General features: G+C 38.1%; 1 protein-coding gene across 1 annotated transcript; it reads left to right on the forward strand.

Moving 5' to 3' along the window:
* The first annotated feature begins 434 nt into the window (after positions 1–434).
* On the forward strand, positions 435–15,497 carry LOC133859102 (CLP protease regulatory subunit CLPX1, mitochondrial). Its single transcript, XM_062294417.1, has 15 exons — positions 435–1,648; positions 2,138–2,199; positions 2,401–2,498; positions 2,641–2,720; positions 3,105–3,155; positions 4,698–4,772; positions 4,862–4,939; positions 9,757–9,813; positions 11,630–11,700; positions 11,817–11,916; positions 12,058–12,162; positions 13,937–13,999; positions 14,124–14,246; positions 14,392–14,550; positions 15,067–15,497. The coding sequence occupies exons 1-15, from the start codon at positions 743–745 to the stop codon at positions 15,139–15,141; spliced, it is 2,103 nt and encodes a 700-aa protein (XP_062150401.1). The 5' UTR covers positions 435–742; the 3' UTR covers positions 15,142–15,497.
* Positions 15,498–16,235: the final 738 nt, after the last annotated feature.

The raw sequence follows: 16,235 nt of genomic DNA on the forward strand, positions 1-16,235 counted from the left end.
TGCAAACTAGCCCTTTTCTCAATAATGCAGTAAGTGGGTGGGCCGAAGTTCCATAATTCCTCGCACCTCCGTCAATGCATGGTAGTGGGCTTGGAGCACCCTCAATCAATCTAGTTTGGTCTACCCGAACGTCCTATGATTGTATAATTTATATTATATATACATACTGTCAAAGTACTTCACGCAACAGAAAGACAAGCGTGGCCACGTGGGATTATGCATGGGTTTTATTTTATTGTTTTGCGAGGAATACACGGGAAGAGTGAGGGGACTCCGTAGGGAGGCTAGCTAGTTTATCCGAAAGTTGCGTCAGTAAGAAGTTACCAAAATTACTACCAGGTAAAGACGCCACGTACACTTTATTAACCACGGAATACATTACTGTCGAACTGTCAAATTTATACCAAACAGGGAAAGAGAGAGAGGTTTGGTTAGCAAGGCAAAGAAAAGAAAGAAAGAAAGGAATTTGGTCAGTTCTGTTTTCTCTTGGCTTATCTCATCTCAATTCTCATATTACTACAAGCACTCGCTTGCTTTATCTCGGTCTTCTCCGCTTCTCCGCCCTTCCCCTGCCTTCGCATTCTCTCTAACACGCTCTCTCTCTTTCTCTTTCTTATCCTGTATTTTTTTTTTGGTCTACGAAAAATAGGAATAATTAAAATTAAAAATAAGAAAGCAGTGTTAGGCACTCTCTCGCCCTTTCCCGACTGGTTGCACTCTCTCTTTCTCTCGCGAGTTGCGAATGTCTGGAATCTGGAGATGGAGCAACAAGGCGAAGCGAATGACGCAGCTGCTGACGTCAGATACCAGCCGGTTCACGCAGGTGCGCCCAATCTCGGCCCACCTCAACCACCTCCCGGTCGGCATGCACCGCCGCCGCGAGTCGCTTGTCGGAGTCCAAGAGCGGTACAAGTGGGGCCACGGTGGCTCCGACAGCGATGGCTTCAAGAGCAATCGAATCCGCAAGATTCGCGCGGAGGCCAATTGCCCGCGCTGCTTCAAGCACATGGATCTTCTCTTCTCCTTCTCCACTCGCCACAATTTGTCCCCACCGGTTCCGCTCGGTCCGGTCGATGTTGTTGATGAGGATGGTGATGATCCTACCAAGACCGGAGGAGCCGTCAATCTCTGCCCCAATTGCAAGACCGCCTACTACTTCCGCCCCCACGGGATCTCTCCTCTCCAGGGCAGCTTCGTCGAGATTGCCAGAGTCAATAACACCTCCAGGAGCAACAGCAAAGCTGATGGGAGTGGTAACGGTGGTGTAGAAGAAGATTATCGGAATACTAATCCTAATACTAACACTTGTACTAATATTAACAATAATAATAGGTTTAGGGTCTCGTTTTGGGACACTTTAAGATCGTACAGTTCAGGTGGAGACCCGCCGGAGAATTGGCCGCCTCCTCCTTCGGGAAATGGGTTGGCGGTGCACACGCCTCCGGGGCCACCGTTTGCGCCCGGGGTTAATGTGGTTCGGGCGGCAGGGCCCGGTGGAGGTGGCTCTGCTGGTGGTGGTGGTGATGGTAGAAGTAACGGTGAGAAAAACGGATGGGGCGGGTCCAATTTGGGCAAGGAATTTCCCACGCCAAAGGAGATCTGCAAGGGTCTCGACAAGTTTGTCATTGGCCAAGATAGAGCCAAAAAGGTCGGTCTAGGTTTGCTTGTTATCCATTTCTGTACATATCATAGCAATCGGACAAATTGAATTCTACCAATGCATAAAATGTCTATTCAATACAAGAAAAATGTCAATGCGTTGCTCAAATCCATTGAAGATTGTTCATTGTAATCTTCTTACCTATCTGATCTGCGACATACTCATCATGGTCAACACCCATGTTTCACATGCTGCTGGATCTATTATTCCGTTGAACATACACACAAAGACAGACTGAAGGAGAGAGACATGCTGCTAAAAGGATACATCTGTTACGTGTGACAAAATTTAAATATATTAAAGATTTAGGTGGTGGTGTTTGAGACTCATGATTTCAGCGTTTGCGTTACTTGTTTATACTTTAGTCTCAGCATTTATGAGAAATGGAATGCACATTTAGGGAAATTCTGGGTTTTTTTTTATCTTAATTACTTTCTCTAAAACTTACTCCATGGATGCTTTCTCTTTATCCTGCAGGTTCTTGCTGTTGCTGTATATAACCACTATAAAAGAATATATCATTCATCCCTGCAAAAAGGGTCAGTTTTTACCATGGAATTTGTTTAATGCATTTTGTGCGCCCCTAAAATAACTGACCTCAGACTCATTCTGATTTTTTTCCATTTTTCTTTTTTTGGAATGGGAATTCATATTTCAGCAGTGGGAGAATGGTTTTCTATCCTTTTACAGTCGTTTTTGGATTTTATCTAATAGAACAAACTGCCGGATTTTAATACTAGGTCAGGAGCAGAATCGGGAATTCCAGAGAGAATAGATGATGAGGATAATGTGGAGCTAGAAAAGAGCAATGTCCTTTTGATGGGCCCGACTGGCTCAGGTACAACTATGACCATGTGCCCATTCTTCTATGACTTGCACTGAAAACCAGTGGCCTCCACATGATTTATTTGATAGAGGTGTATCCATTCTCTTAATTTTTAAGATCAAACTGCCATTCTAACCTGCATATTGTAAAACAGGGAAGACATTGCTTGCAAAAACACTAGCTCGATTTGTGAATGTGCCCTTTGTCATTGCTGATGCAACAAATTTAACACAGGTAGGTCTGTTTCTGATTGATGCATTAATAGTAGTTATTAAAAAATGTGCAACGTAGAATATCAGACTGCTTGAACTTAAAAACTCAGTATCAGATCAAGGTTGTTTATGTACTTATTTTTCCTTTTCAGTATTAGTAATTATCTTTTTTCAGCAGTAGTAATTATTGATTTTTAACATGCTTGTTATCTATTACTAATTGGTAAACTGCTACCAAATTTCATTGGGAAAAGGAAACTTTGCTTGTTCTAGTATTATTAATATGTTTTTGTGCGGCTACATTCTTCTGGGATCGATGGATTTTATTCATATATTTTTCATTTATTACCATTCAATTAAAGGAGGCAAATAATGACTTTATTATTTATTTATCTTAAATTTGCAGGCAGGTTATGTTGGAGAAGATGTTGAATCAATCTTGTATAAACTGCTTGCGGTATGCTTCATGTTTAGCACCTTTAGATTACAAACTGACATTGTTTTTGAATTAATCTTGGAATCATCTGGGAATTCTGCAAACATCTGACAATTTTTGAAATAATTCGTGCTTCTTTTTCTTCTTTTTTTATTATTATTGTTATTATTATTTTTTTATATATATGGGATGGTTGATTTTCATAACAAGAAAATTTAATTTTTCAAGAAGGGACGTTGCTGAGGATACTGCCTCTTAACTTGAGATGAATATTGTCATGCAGTGAAGAGTTTGTATCAAATTTGTAGAGGAAAAACGACTTTTTTACAAACTTCATAAAAACTGAGATAAAAGAAGCTTGGCTTGGGGCAATCCTCTTTTTCTTTTTTTCTTTTTTCTTTTTTGGCTTGGGTCAATAGATTCTTGTTCTGCTAACACAAAAAGATTATTCCCAGATTATTTTGGTTGTGGGATCATGTTGTAGAATAAAAATGTACTGGACTAGCTCCAGCCTCCTTGCCAATGTGCTTACTAGATCTTGGAGTTGCATATATTACTTCATATTGTTTTAGGCTACTCATCTTAGTCGCATCAATGTTCTTTTGTGTTATGCTAACACAAAAGGACTATTCCCAGACTGTTGGGTTGTGGGACCATATTGTAGAATAAAAATGTATTGGACCTAGCTTCAGCCTCCTAGCTCTCGGAGTTGCATATATTATTTCATATTGTTTTAGGCTACTCACCATTGCCACTTATCAGTGGATTGCTCTCACCACCTAATTGTGGGCATAGCCCTCCAATTGGCCTGTCAACGACATATCTTTGGGGAACTTGTGGACTTCTGAATTTGCTAAGTTTAATGATTTTTGTGCATCAATCCTTTGACTGCTATTTGGTGTGAGGTAATTTTCTATTTTATGTTGCGTCTGTACTTGGGTTCCCCCTCCCTTCCTATGGTGTGTTTTAAAGTTGGCTTAAAAAAATTGGTAATTTATTGTCACATCTTTGTCACTTCTGATACTTTTCGTGTTCTATTAGTTCCTGCTCTTTTAGATGGGTGTGCTTCAGTAACAGTATTTTTCATTCTCCATTATAATCTATCTAAAGAATTTCAAGAAGGATTAGGCTCCTTAAGAAAATATAAAGTGGATTTTTATGTGGACTACTGTGAAACAGGAACTTCATTGACAATTCTGATGGGAGTTGAAATAGCTATATGGGCTGGGAAGAGGAAAGGCATAAGGGTGGTACAATAATATATTGATGCCCTGATTTGAAAGTTTAAGATCCTTAGCAAAAGAAAAGAAAAAAAATTGTTTTTTGCTTTGTTTTTCTTGATTTGAGGGTTTTTAGCACCCCCCCCTGCGCTCCTCCTCCTCCTCCTCTTGTTGGGTGGTTTTCACCCTTTAACTGGGTGCTTTTGTTTGATCACTATGCCTTTGCTCCTATTTGATCTAATAGTTTAGCTTTCTTAAACATCAAAATGCATTATCTTTTAGCCTCTCAGCTTGTGCTTGCTGTTCATTACTAACATTTTCATGCTTGTCCATTACAATTTAGGCAGCTGAGTTCAATGTACAAGCAGCTCAACAAGGGATGGTCTACATAGATGAAGTTGACAAGATAACTAAGAAGGTTCTGCAAGTTTTGATTTCATAGTAGTTTGATCAAATTTCTAGGTACGTTTATACCCAAAATATACTTAACTGTGTCTCATTTTTCAGGCAGAGAGCTTAAACATTAGCAGAGATGTTTCTGGCGAGGGCGTCCAACAGGCATTATTGAAAATGCTAGAAGGAACTGTGAGTCAATTGGTTCTACTCTGCAGTCATTCTCTTTGGTTTATTTATTTTTTATATTTCTGCTGTCATCCTTTTGGGTTAATTTTTAAGGAATGCAAGTTTGGTTTTTATACTCAAGTCTTTCCTGATCTGTAGAATCGCGAGCACATGAGAATCACTTATAGGTGTAATATAATATCATAGTGCAATCCATTATGCAGTTTTATGCACACTACTGAGCTTCCCTCTTGTGATGTTTATGGGGTTATGTAATTTGTCATAGATCACTACTTTTAAAATGATCTAGGGTCTGTTTAAGGACGAGTTTAAATGGTATGGTGAAGAATCCCTTGTGGTTATGCTGGTTTTGGTCTAAGATATAGAGATACAGAGATAACTGGAAACATACATTGATGCGGTAGAACACAAATGTTCTTTGGGATCCAAAAGAATAAAAGGAACCTTTTCAGAGAGACTAGCAGATAACACATTGAGGAAAGAGTAAATCCAAAGGGGTTTCTTGGAAGATGTGTAAGCTAGAGAAAACTCTTGTTTCAAATGAACCAAACGGTATGTTTATCAAGAAGGTGTAAGAATGCTAATGGGAGGTTGAAGAACCTTTTTGAGCAGTTTAAGTTTGTAAAACAGTTTATTGGAGAGTAAATTTAAGTCAGAAAATATGAACTGGTTCTAAAATCTTTGTGGGTTTTCAAAAGCCTGAACTGCAGATGGAAGCAACCCTTTGGAGATTTGGAGCCCTATCTACAGTCAGTAGCAATAGATGGTTGGATAAACCTTCAGGGGAGACAGTTCAACTATGTTCTTTTAGGATGGAAAGGAACAAAGTATGGATTTGAATGGTATTTCTACAAGGGACTTGGTTTTCTGACCATGTTCTGTGCTTGGAAATCACCTCATAATTTTTCACTAGTTCAGTGTTTTACTCTTTTAATGGGTCTTAGTTATGCAACTGTTATATTTATATATGACGAGGAACCCCTCCAAGTTGCAATGTCCCCCCCAAACTATCTAACCCTTACACCTAGCCTCCTTCTGTTAGGATTTTCTGTTTTAAATCTGTCAGAAATGGGTCACGTGTGATACACATGACGTAAAGATGTCTATCATACCCCTATCATGTGTGAAATTCAATTATGCCCTTGGATGGATTGAAAAAAGGGTTAAATACAAAATTGGTCCTTGTGCTTTTAGTGCATATAAAATTAGTCTTTAGGTTTTCAAAAGTGATACAATTAGTCCTTAGGCATTTTGACCATGTAAAAATTACTCCTTCTATCTGCTTCCGTTAATGAGCCATTTGCCACAAGTAAAAAAAAAGCCGGTTGCTCCAATCGTATTGTGTCGTGTGTACCATCTCCATGTTATCATTGTCGAATCATCAAACATTGCCAAATCAGTGCTCCATTTGGTCCCATGACTCTGCTTCAGCCACACCACGTCAACAAAAACAAATCGCACATAATTAATTGCCAAATCAAGGGTTTTGTTCCACGCTTAACCCATCTCCGCCGCTGCTGCGCTTGGGTAGTGGTCCATATTGGTTGTGAGCATTGGGAATATTACCCAGAATTGGTATTTTGGGAATAAGAAGTCTATATTGATACCCAATTACTTGTTTCGAGTCAGGTGTGCCTCAGTTCTACTCATGAACAAGGCCGTAGACTAGAGGCGGGCCAAGTACAAGCTTGTTCATGTGGTGGCATCTAGGATGTGGAGGCTTCTAGTGGTTGATGAGCTGGAGATGAATCTTCGGTTGTTGCCAATTCATGTGGAGGCATCTAGGACGACTCTTCACCAAATTCGTTGAACTCCATTTTGGTATGAGTCGGCATATGGATTGGTGGACCAATTTGCGCCGATAACAGAGTCATTTGGTTTGTGTGGAACCATTCGGTGGAGCTTTTGCGTTTTCTCATCTTTTCGTCGAGGAAATAGAATGTAAGTGATGATTCTTTTGAAGTATGTTTTTTTTTGGTTGCTGATGAGAGTAGGAAGCGAAAACGAAATTCAAGTAGCTGATGTTAGAATGCTTTGTTTGTTTGTTTGGGGAAATGTATGAAATGAGGACCGGATAAAATTTATGTTTTCTAGTTTAGATAGGTCATTTTGAAATAGTGCTCTGCTTGATGGAAGTGGAAATGTGGGAAAATAAGATGAAATGGAAATGGATTTGGAAATTTGAGTCTTTTCATGTGTATATTATTTCAATCGAAAACCACTGCCAATCTCTAGCCAAGTGTTGCAGTTGGGTTCAATTCTGTGGCGGTTGTTTGCATACACAGCGGCGATGGGTCACTAAAAATTGTTTCTGTTACGAGTATGAAGGGGCTGTTCGATTACGCAGCGGCATGGTGATGGGTTCGATTGGTCCAGCAGAAGTTCAGTGCCAGCACTGATGGGTTAGGCATGGAACTAGACCCTTGGTGCAGGGATGGGCTATGTGCAATTTGTTTCTGGTGACATGGAGTCACAAGACCAGATGGAGCACTGAGGCAATGTTTGATGATCTAGCAATGATCACATGGAGATGTACATGTAGCGCAATGTGATTGGAGCAACTGGCTTTTTCACACGTTGCAAACGGCTCAATGACGGAAGGAGTGATTTTATTCCCACAGAAAGCATAAGGACTAATTTTATTACTTTTGAAAACCCAAGGACTAGTTTGATCCACACCAAAAGTTAATTTTGTATTTAGCCCTTAAAATAAACCTTCTCTGGCCATGGAGATCCACGGCTAAGTTGGTTCAAACCGTGGATGTGGAAACCCTAGCTGTGGGTCTCTGGCCATGGAGCCGAGGATCCATGGGTCTCCTCCCACGGCATTTTTTTTTTCTTTTTTAATTTTTAATCGGATGCTGGGGTATTATTTTCATTTTGAGTTATGTATATCGCATGTGACCTATTTCCATTGGATTTAATAGAAAATCCTTTAGGAGAGGGGCTAGGTTTTTTTCTTTTCTTTTTTTCTTTTTTTCTTTTGGGGGGGGGGGGGGGGGGGGGGGGGGCATTGCTAATTGGGTGGTAATTGGAAGGGGTAAGTGTAGTTTCCCATTATTCTATTTAATTCAGAAGGTGTTGAACTGATCTTTGTAGTTCATTAAGGATAAAAAAAATGACTTTTCTGGCTAGTAAAGATGGTCATTTGATTGCTCACGTGCATGCCTAATAGCAGAAGAGATATTACTCTATTCCAATGCTTTTTTCTTCTCTCTTTTTTTTTTTTTTTTTAAGGAGTATAAAAAATGGTGATTTTATTTTGCTCTATTGTGTACTTTTTCTTTCTTATCACAGCTATGTACACTGTCCTGTAAAATTTGATAAAGTTTCTGGCTTGGGTATTCCCTTTAAGTGTTGATTTAAGATGGATATTGTCAATAAATCCTTTAATGAGTAAGTGGAATTTGGATGAAACACATAACTCCTAGATATTTTATAAACATATGTATTCCTCTGACCTGTTACTTCTAAATTCGTGCTACATAGTTGTTCTTTCTAAATTTAACATTTCCTTCTAAATTTGTTTTGGCTATCATGTATTTCAATTTCTTTGATTTGATATAATGGTTTACCTGATTTGTTCATGAAGTAGGCCCTACCAGTTCAGTAGTTTTAGGGCTGAAAAGTCACTGAACTTTAAAAAAAAAAATGTTCCAGGAATTTCTGCATTGCGCCACTTGTAAGGCTTTACCTATTAGGTTCTAAACTTGGGAGAACCAAGAGTTAGGGCAATGAAAAGTGGATTTAGGTTCAATTCAGTTATAGCTGTAACTGTAGAAAATTAATTTGAAAAATTAAATTGGAGAAAGTGATGATATCCTAGGTCTGAATCCTTGATCGTCACACCTGGTTAGGTGCATCATACTAACCTCAAACAGAATCTCCAGCTGCTGAAAATTCTACGGACTCCTTCCTCTCAAATTGAAGGTCCCTGGCTGCTCCTACTACTATTAGGATGAGGACTTTAAATGTTGAAGCTACAGAATAAGAACTTTGACTAATAAAACATAGCTAGAGACCTCATATAACATCCAGTTACTGAATTATACCCAAAGATGAAAGATCATCTAATCACCATAGGATTAGAAATGGCAACATGATGGAGGAGGGCTGGGGACCCCAGTTCCTGCCCTCATCTTAGCCAAGTTAAAGTGTCCCCTCCCTGCACAAAGAAAATCAGATTCCTGTCTTCCTGAAATAATTATAATTATAGTATTGTTCATATTATATACATATAGTAAAAGATATGCATTCAAAGTAGCATATAAGAGGAAAATAGAAATCCTTTCTGAATGGAGTTAAACAAACACTAATAAGCAATCCAAACTAAAATAAAAGAGGAAGGGTATTAGGATTCAGAAATATTTAATTTATACAGAATGGGTGATTTTGGTTTACTCAAAATTCTAAAGAGTATTCACCTCTCCCGTCTCCTCCCTGCTTTGGGCAGTGAAATATACCTTCACGTGGCCCTATATAACAAATAAGCTGTATGCTAATTGAAAGTCACTTAAAATTAGAGTCAATATTATTTTTTCTAGATTAATATGGATCTCAGGCATGACTCTTTCGAATATGAACCCTGTTCTCAAAACTTTTGGTCTTTAAGCTTTCTTACCACTCTGATTTTATACTCGCAGAGATTATATTAGTTTCTGAATTTGCATTATAGGACCCTTGCAATGCTTGTGGGGGGAATCTCTGCGTTCTTTTTTATTTGTTATAATAAATTTTCACTTCCAGAAAGAGATTACTTTAAAAAATTTAGTACCTTCTTTATTATTAGTCTAAAAGCAGAATAATTTCTTCTTGTCTAGATTGTTAATGTTCCCGAGAAGGGGGCGAGGAAGCATCCGCGGGGAGATAACATACAGGTATACTAGGCCTAAATATGTCCTTTTCCGTTTTATAATTTCAAATTATGTTGTCTGTTACAGATATTTCATATGAGATTGATCATTCTTGCATTACCTATTTAGAACCTAGATTCTACCGATTTCATTTAGAATTAGTTTCTTGTATGTGAGTCATCATTAATTATTGTTTTCCTTGTATTCTATATATGCATGTAACCTACACCATATATTTATTGTTTTTTAGTATCTTTAGTTGTTGATTCCTTTTGGCATACTCTCTTCTTTTATTTTATTTTTAATATTACAGTCTGAGTGGTTCTAGGGTTGCTGTCACCATTTTTCATTTTAGGGCATATTGTCAGTATTTGGCAGAGGTGGACATGCCAGAGCTTTAGCTTTCAGACAGTTGCAAAGTTGCCTGTGTATTAAAATTTCAATATTGGTGTCTAAATAGCTCAAGTGGATGGCAGATGAAAGGTACAAGTCATTGCCAAAATACAGGATTGACATAAATGGCTGCAAGATCAACGTTGAATTAAATACTGTAGGGAAAAACAAACAGTTTGGCACAAATCCCTAGAAGTTAAAAACAAAATTAAAGATATACTGGCTCTTATCAAACTGATGAATGAATTTGCTGGATTTTACTTCAGCTCCTTAATCAGTTAACAAAATGTGATCATGTGGTGGTTGGTTTCTTACCTTTTGTCCTTGGGAGAAATTTCTTTTGGAAATGGCATTAATGTCGTTCCTTTTTGTTCATTTCTTTAGACCTAGTAAAGTTTTACTTTGATACGCATGGTTCCACGCTCTCGGAAAGAGCAAGTGAAAGGATAGAAGAATGCTTTTAAGTAAGTTTCGCGTATCATCACTATTGTTGTTCATAATTTTAAATTTTATCTTTTGCTTCTTATCTTAAGCATTATGTTTCCCCAATCAATGATCAAATTACATCTCCCCCCCTAAAGAAAGGGATGCAAGGTGAGATCGTTGTTTAGATCCCGTTTGGGTGCATTATTTATTTACCTATCCAAAAGAAATAAATCACGAATTTTATTTCCCCTCAATAAATTCAGATTGAGAGACAAGGTAGAAGAATTTTGCCTCTAAATACTATGGTCACCTTTGTCCTTGCCAATTTATCAAAATGAGGAAAAACATTATGATTTTGTGCAGTTATGCTTGGCAACTATTTAGTACAATAATCCCATATGATTGAACTGAAACTCTCTTTGGAGGGCAAAAAGTTGTCTTTTACCACCTTTGGAAGCTAGATGCCTATGTGACAAGGGCCCACATTTTGGTACAAGGTGTCTAATACAGTCAACTTAAAAATATCTGGAGTATGGTGTAATTATGTTGAGGTACTCAGCAAGGTAAAACTTGCTGGGGAAATGAACATAGAAAAGGCAAGTTGGTTACTGTATAAATAAAGGGCTTTGAGTAGTGCAAGGGAAATTGTCTCAGTCAAACTTTGATCAGGAAAGAATTCCTATATTGCACATGCCTGCAATTCAGACATAGCTGTAAAAACTTTGTGCAACCAGTGGAAGTTCGACTCTTGTTTACAGTTTTTCGTTATGATCTCTCACATCATACATTTTCCTTGAGATCTAGGAAGGGGAATGTAGGACAAGCCTTTTCCTTGCCATGGAAAAAAGGAGAATACTTAGAACCAGCAATGACGATGTCTTACCAAAAATAAAGCTTTCTGCTTTGATCTTCTATTTTAATCCGTAGAAACACAGTTTATGTGCATGTAAATATTACCAATCTTTCAGATTTGTATAGCTTTGGTTATCTCGTCATCTTGAATCATTTAAATGATTTGCAGATGGATACAAAAGATATCCTTTTTATATGTGGTGGAGCATTTGTTGATCTTGAGAAAACCATTTCAGAGAGGTAAATCCTTTTAAGTTTTCTCTTGCAGAATTCCTCTTAACTTTTTTTTCTTCCTCTCTTTTCTTTTGGCGTTTAAGAATGTTTTTAACTCTGAAATTATTGACAATACTAATCAGGCGACAAGATTCTTCAATTGGTTTTGGAGCACCTGTTCGTGCAAACATGAGAACTGGTGGAGTCACTAATGCTGCAGTGACATCATCCTTGCTTGAGTCGGTGAGGATCAAGACCCTCTAAAGTCATTGACATGGAAAAATTTAAAGTTTGTATTTTCCACTTTTATGTTTATTATTTGTGCTGTCTATTATGAAATTCATGCACTCAATGTAAGCATGAAAGTTGCTTCTGCATTTTCAGGTTGAAAGTGCTGATCTTATTGCATACGGGCTCATACCAGAGTTTATTGGACGTTTTCCAATTTTAGTTAGTCTGTCGGCTTTAACTGAGGACCAACTTGTTCAGGTAATACTGCATGTTACTTGTTTATCGTATTTTGTATGGGTTTTGCTGGTTGGAACTTCCGAACTGGTACTCTCTGTGCTTGCTTTGGTGGACTTTCTATGGAACGGCTTATGCAGGAAAATATTTGAGTAGGGAAAAGTCATGTATGTTTATGATTAAGAAGTGTAAATCATCTTCAATTTCATTATAATTTGGGATATTTCTCTATTTTATTGGAAATTCTCTATCAATTATTATTTTTTATTTACTTTTGGGCTCAAGTATAAGAAATTAAGGGTCTCTTTAGTAAAGTTTTCGAAAAGTGCTTTTGGTTTTGAGTTTTAAAAAGAGTTTTTGAAATTAAGCAGTGCTCTTTTTGGGGCCCACATTTGAAAGTGTTATTTGTGGGATTCACAAAATAAAATTTATCTGGTAAACTGAAAGTATTTCTAAAAAGCAAAAAACTGACAAGTGTTTTCAAAATATAAAAGAAACAAAACAAAGAAAAGCAAAAACAATTTTGGGCCTGCTGGAGGCTGGCCTTCATGGGTGGCGGCCGCCAACCCTCCTCTGTGCAGGGTGGAGGCCACCGGACAGATTTGATCATGATGGTCCTCACGCAGATCTGGTGGCCATGTGGGGCTGCCATATGTATCCGTGGCCCCTGCAGTGGCTGCCACGCAGATTTGACAGCCATTGCGGGGCTGCCAGAGAGATCTAGTGGTCGCCATGCAAATCCAACAGCCTCGCAGGCTTCCACTGGGTCACCACACTGATTTGACAATCTTCTGTTGTGGCCGCCACGCAAAGTCATCTTGCAGAACCAGTGGGTTAGACACGTCTTACGCTGGTTCCTATTTTTTTTTTTTAAAAAAATAAAAATTAAAAATAAAAATCCCACATATCTTATATTGGTTCATATAAAAAATTGAAAACTAGTGGAATTGGCCTGTTGGCTTTGATCATAATGGGGAGATTGTGGTTTGGGAGGAGGAAGATGATTATTGGGATGGATTGCCCTTGGATTGGGAGTCGGATGGGGCTTTTGGGGAGGAGACCATGGCAATTTGGGATGCTATGGAAGAAGATTTACAGCAGGATAAGATGATTGCACGTCAAAAGTCTAAAGGAAAAATTGAGCTTCTGAATCTGCATAGCTCCATCAATTATGGAGACGCGAAAGATCCCTTCAGGCGTAGGAAAGGCAAGGCACACATGTTGTAGGTTGGTGTGCCTTGGCGAGTGGTGGGTTGCCTTGTATCTTAGTTGGGCCCTTTTTTAGTTTGCTTTTGGGTGTTTTTTCGGCTTCTGGGGTTTAGGTTTTGCGGGTTTTGTTGGGCTTTGCGGGTTAGCTTTGGCTACTCCTGTGTATACTTTTTGTGTACTTAGGGGCGCCTTACGTTTTTATTAATAAAGTTTTCTTACTTATATAAAAAAAAAAAAAAAATTGAAAACTAATTTTTGGACCAGTTTCCAAACATGTGAAAAGTGTCTAGGGGAAATATCTGAAAACTCGTTTGGAAAGTGTTTTTTGGTGTTTGAAAATTGTTTAGTGTTTTTGAAAATTTTGCCAAATACACACCTCTTGAGCCCCACCCCTTGATTTAAGTTCTATGCATGCACCACTGTGTTTAAAATGGCTTTTGCATGTTATATTACAATATTGGTAGATTTAAAAGGAGATCGGCAGGCCAAACATGAGGCTATTACTGCCATTGTTTAAATTAATGGACGGTTAAATCCTCCTATTTGGAATATCTACTAAAATTTCTTGGGTTTTACTGTTGTTCTGCAGGTGCTCACGGAACCAAAAAATGCTCTTGGTAAGCAGTACAAGAAATTGTTCAGCATGAACAATGTAAGCATTTTGCCTATGCTTGTTGTGCTTTGGACTCTCTCTCTCTCTCTCTCTCTCTAAGCATGTTTAACTGAATTTGCGTTTGCCCTCTTTTTGTTAATTGTATGACCTCATCCAATTTCAGGTGAACCTACATTTTACAGAGAAGGCACTGAGACTTATTGCCAAGAAAGCAATGGCTAAGAATACTGGTGCCAGGGGTTTAAGGGCCATACTGGAAACCATTCTAACCGAAGCCATGTACGAGGTATGCAATTGTCTATTTCTTTTCTGTTGCCAAGGCTGAAGGACCTACATCTTATTTAAGTACTTGGCTACCATGAAGCCTCTGATTCTAGCTTGGAGGTGCTGTTTACTCATTTATAGAATCTATGAATGCTTGTACAATTCAGATTCCAGATGTTAAGACAGGAAATGATAGAATAGATGCTGTTGTGGTTGATGAGGAGTCAGTGGGTTCAGCAAATACCCCTGGATTAGGAGGGAAAATTCTACGTGGAGATGGTGCACTGGAGCGTTACATAGCTGAAACCAAGTTGAACAATTCACCGGTATGATCTCATAATATATACAATATTTGCGCCGGGGGGGGGGGTCTATTCCCACCTATGAGTTTGTCTGAGTTTCTAGGATTCTTTCCTTCCGATCAATTATCAAAAGATGTGATACTCCACACTTTAGATATGCATTTTCGAAATTGGCTTGGCCTGTAGGACCCACTTCTGATTAGTACTCGTCAGATCACATGCTTTCTTGAGAATAGCATCCGGGCCACGGAGCATTAGATGATTCCTGCAAACACAATCTGATGATGATTCCTGCAAACATAAGACTGATCCACTAAGCTCTGGCTCAAACGACACACTTCCTTATAAAAATGGGGTGGAAGGTGCAGTTATGGGTTCAGGATTCTTTAGGTGTATGTGTAATTTATCAATCAAAACGTAAGTAAAACAGACTTACGGCCTAGTTAAATCTAGTTTTTTCGGGCCCTTAACCTAATATCGGACTACTGGCGGTTTAGACTTTGTTTGGTAATTATATGCCTGCTTGTACATTCTTTGCAGGATAATGCTGAGGTGGCTTTGGGAGAGTTGCAGGAGGGTGAATCGGAGCTTTCCTCAAGAGCCATGAGCATGTAACATACATAGTTCCTGTTAGGATGTGGCAGTTTCTCTTTGTGATTTTTGATTTGTAAAAATCACATTCATAGTTTGGTGTAATTATCCCTTGTAAAACAGTATAGCTTCTGGGGTTCATGTTCATTTGATTAGAGGGGGGAGGGGGGGAGATAGAAAAGAAAAATGTAGCATTGCTAATTCATGCAGCACATTTTTTTAAAAATTTGTTGCAAAATTTAGGTTTAGTTGGAACAAATTACTTTTCTGCACAATCTTCAGTTTGTTTTATTTTCCTGATTTCTCTTACCTTGTTGGGTAATAAATTTATCATGTAAACAAGCTGTCACTCAATGCAAATCTGGTTACTAATAGTCTAATACGGGAGGATGGAAGAAATCCGGCTTGTTGCATGCATGTCTTTTCTGTTTTACGCCAAGAGAGAATCGATTTCCCCTTTTTACTAGTTTTCCTCTCCCCCTCAGCTTGGGCTCTACTGACTTAGGCGTTCGCAGATTGATAAGCATTTTGATGACTCTTCCCTTATTTTGGAAGGAAGGCGGCCCTGAAGTTACTGCGGATGGTCCATGCATCATCATAAGGTAAATCATGTTGTATGTGCACTAAATTGATATTTAATATCAAGTCCAATGGCCATCGCGCTCATTAAGGACAATTTATGTAGCGAAAGAGTTTTAACGTATATTTATTCTTTTTATTTTATACATTTATAATTTTTTCAATATTTTATTTTTGAAAAACAAAATGCTTCAAATGTCTTTGAGGTATTACTTTTTATCAATATCGCTCCTTAAGAGTTGAATTTGATCAATTTACTCTCTAAGGTTAGAATTGGTATCAAATATGAACTATATTCTAACTTGAGTGAGCACTATTAGAAATTTAATAGAAGGTGAACATAAATATATATTTGATTACAGTTCTAACCTTATGGACTAAATTGATAAAATTTAAACCTTAAAGAGCAATTTGACAATATATATATATATTAGAGATATCTCAAGGACCTCTTGAACATTTTTTCCCTGTATTTTTTCTTAGAAATTTTGTCGTCTAGTTTTCAACAAAATTTATTATTATTTATATTTTCTAGTAAA

Source organism: Alnus glutinosa, chromosome 2, assembly GCF_958979055.1.
Source record: "Alnus glutinosa chromosome 2, dhAlnGlut1.1, whole genome shotgun sequence".
NCBI classification, from domain to species: Eukaryota; Viridiplantae; Streptophyta; class Magnoliopsida; order Fagales; family Betulaceae; genus Alnus; species Alnus glutinosa.

Bases quoted from the DNA above. Each gene is read 5' to 3' on its own strand.
- LOC133859102 (XM_062294417.1), top strand. From the start codon at position 743: ATGTCTGGAATCTGGAGATGGAGCAACAAGGCGAAGCGAATGACGCAG. The intron at 2,499-2,640 runs GTACAACTATGA...ATTGTAAAACAG, and splicing joins GATGGGCCCGACTGGCTCAG to GGAAGACATTGCTTGCAAAA. The intron at 12,163-13,936 runs GTAATACTGCAT...GTTGTTCTGCAG, and splicing joins CTGAGGACCAACTTGTTCAG to GTGCTCACGGAACCAAAAAA.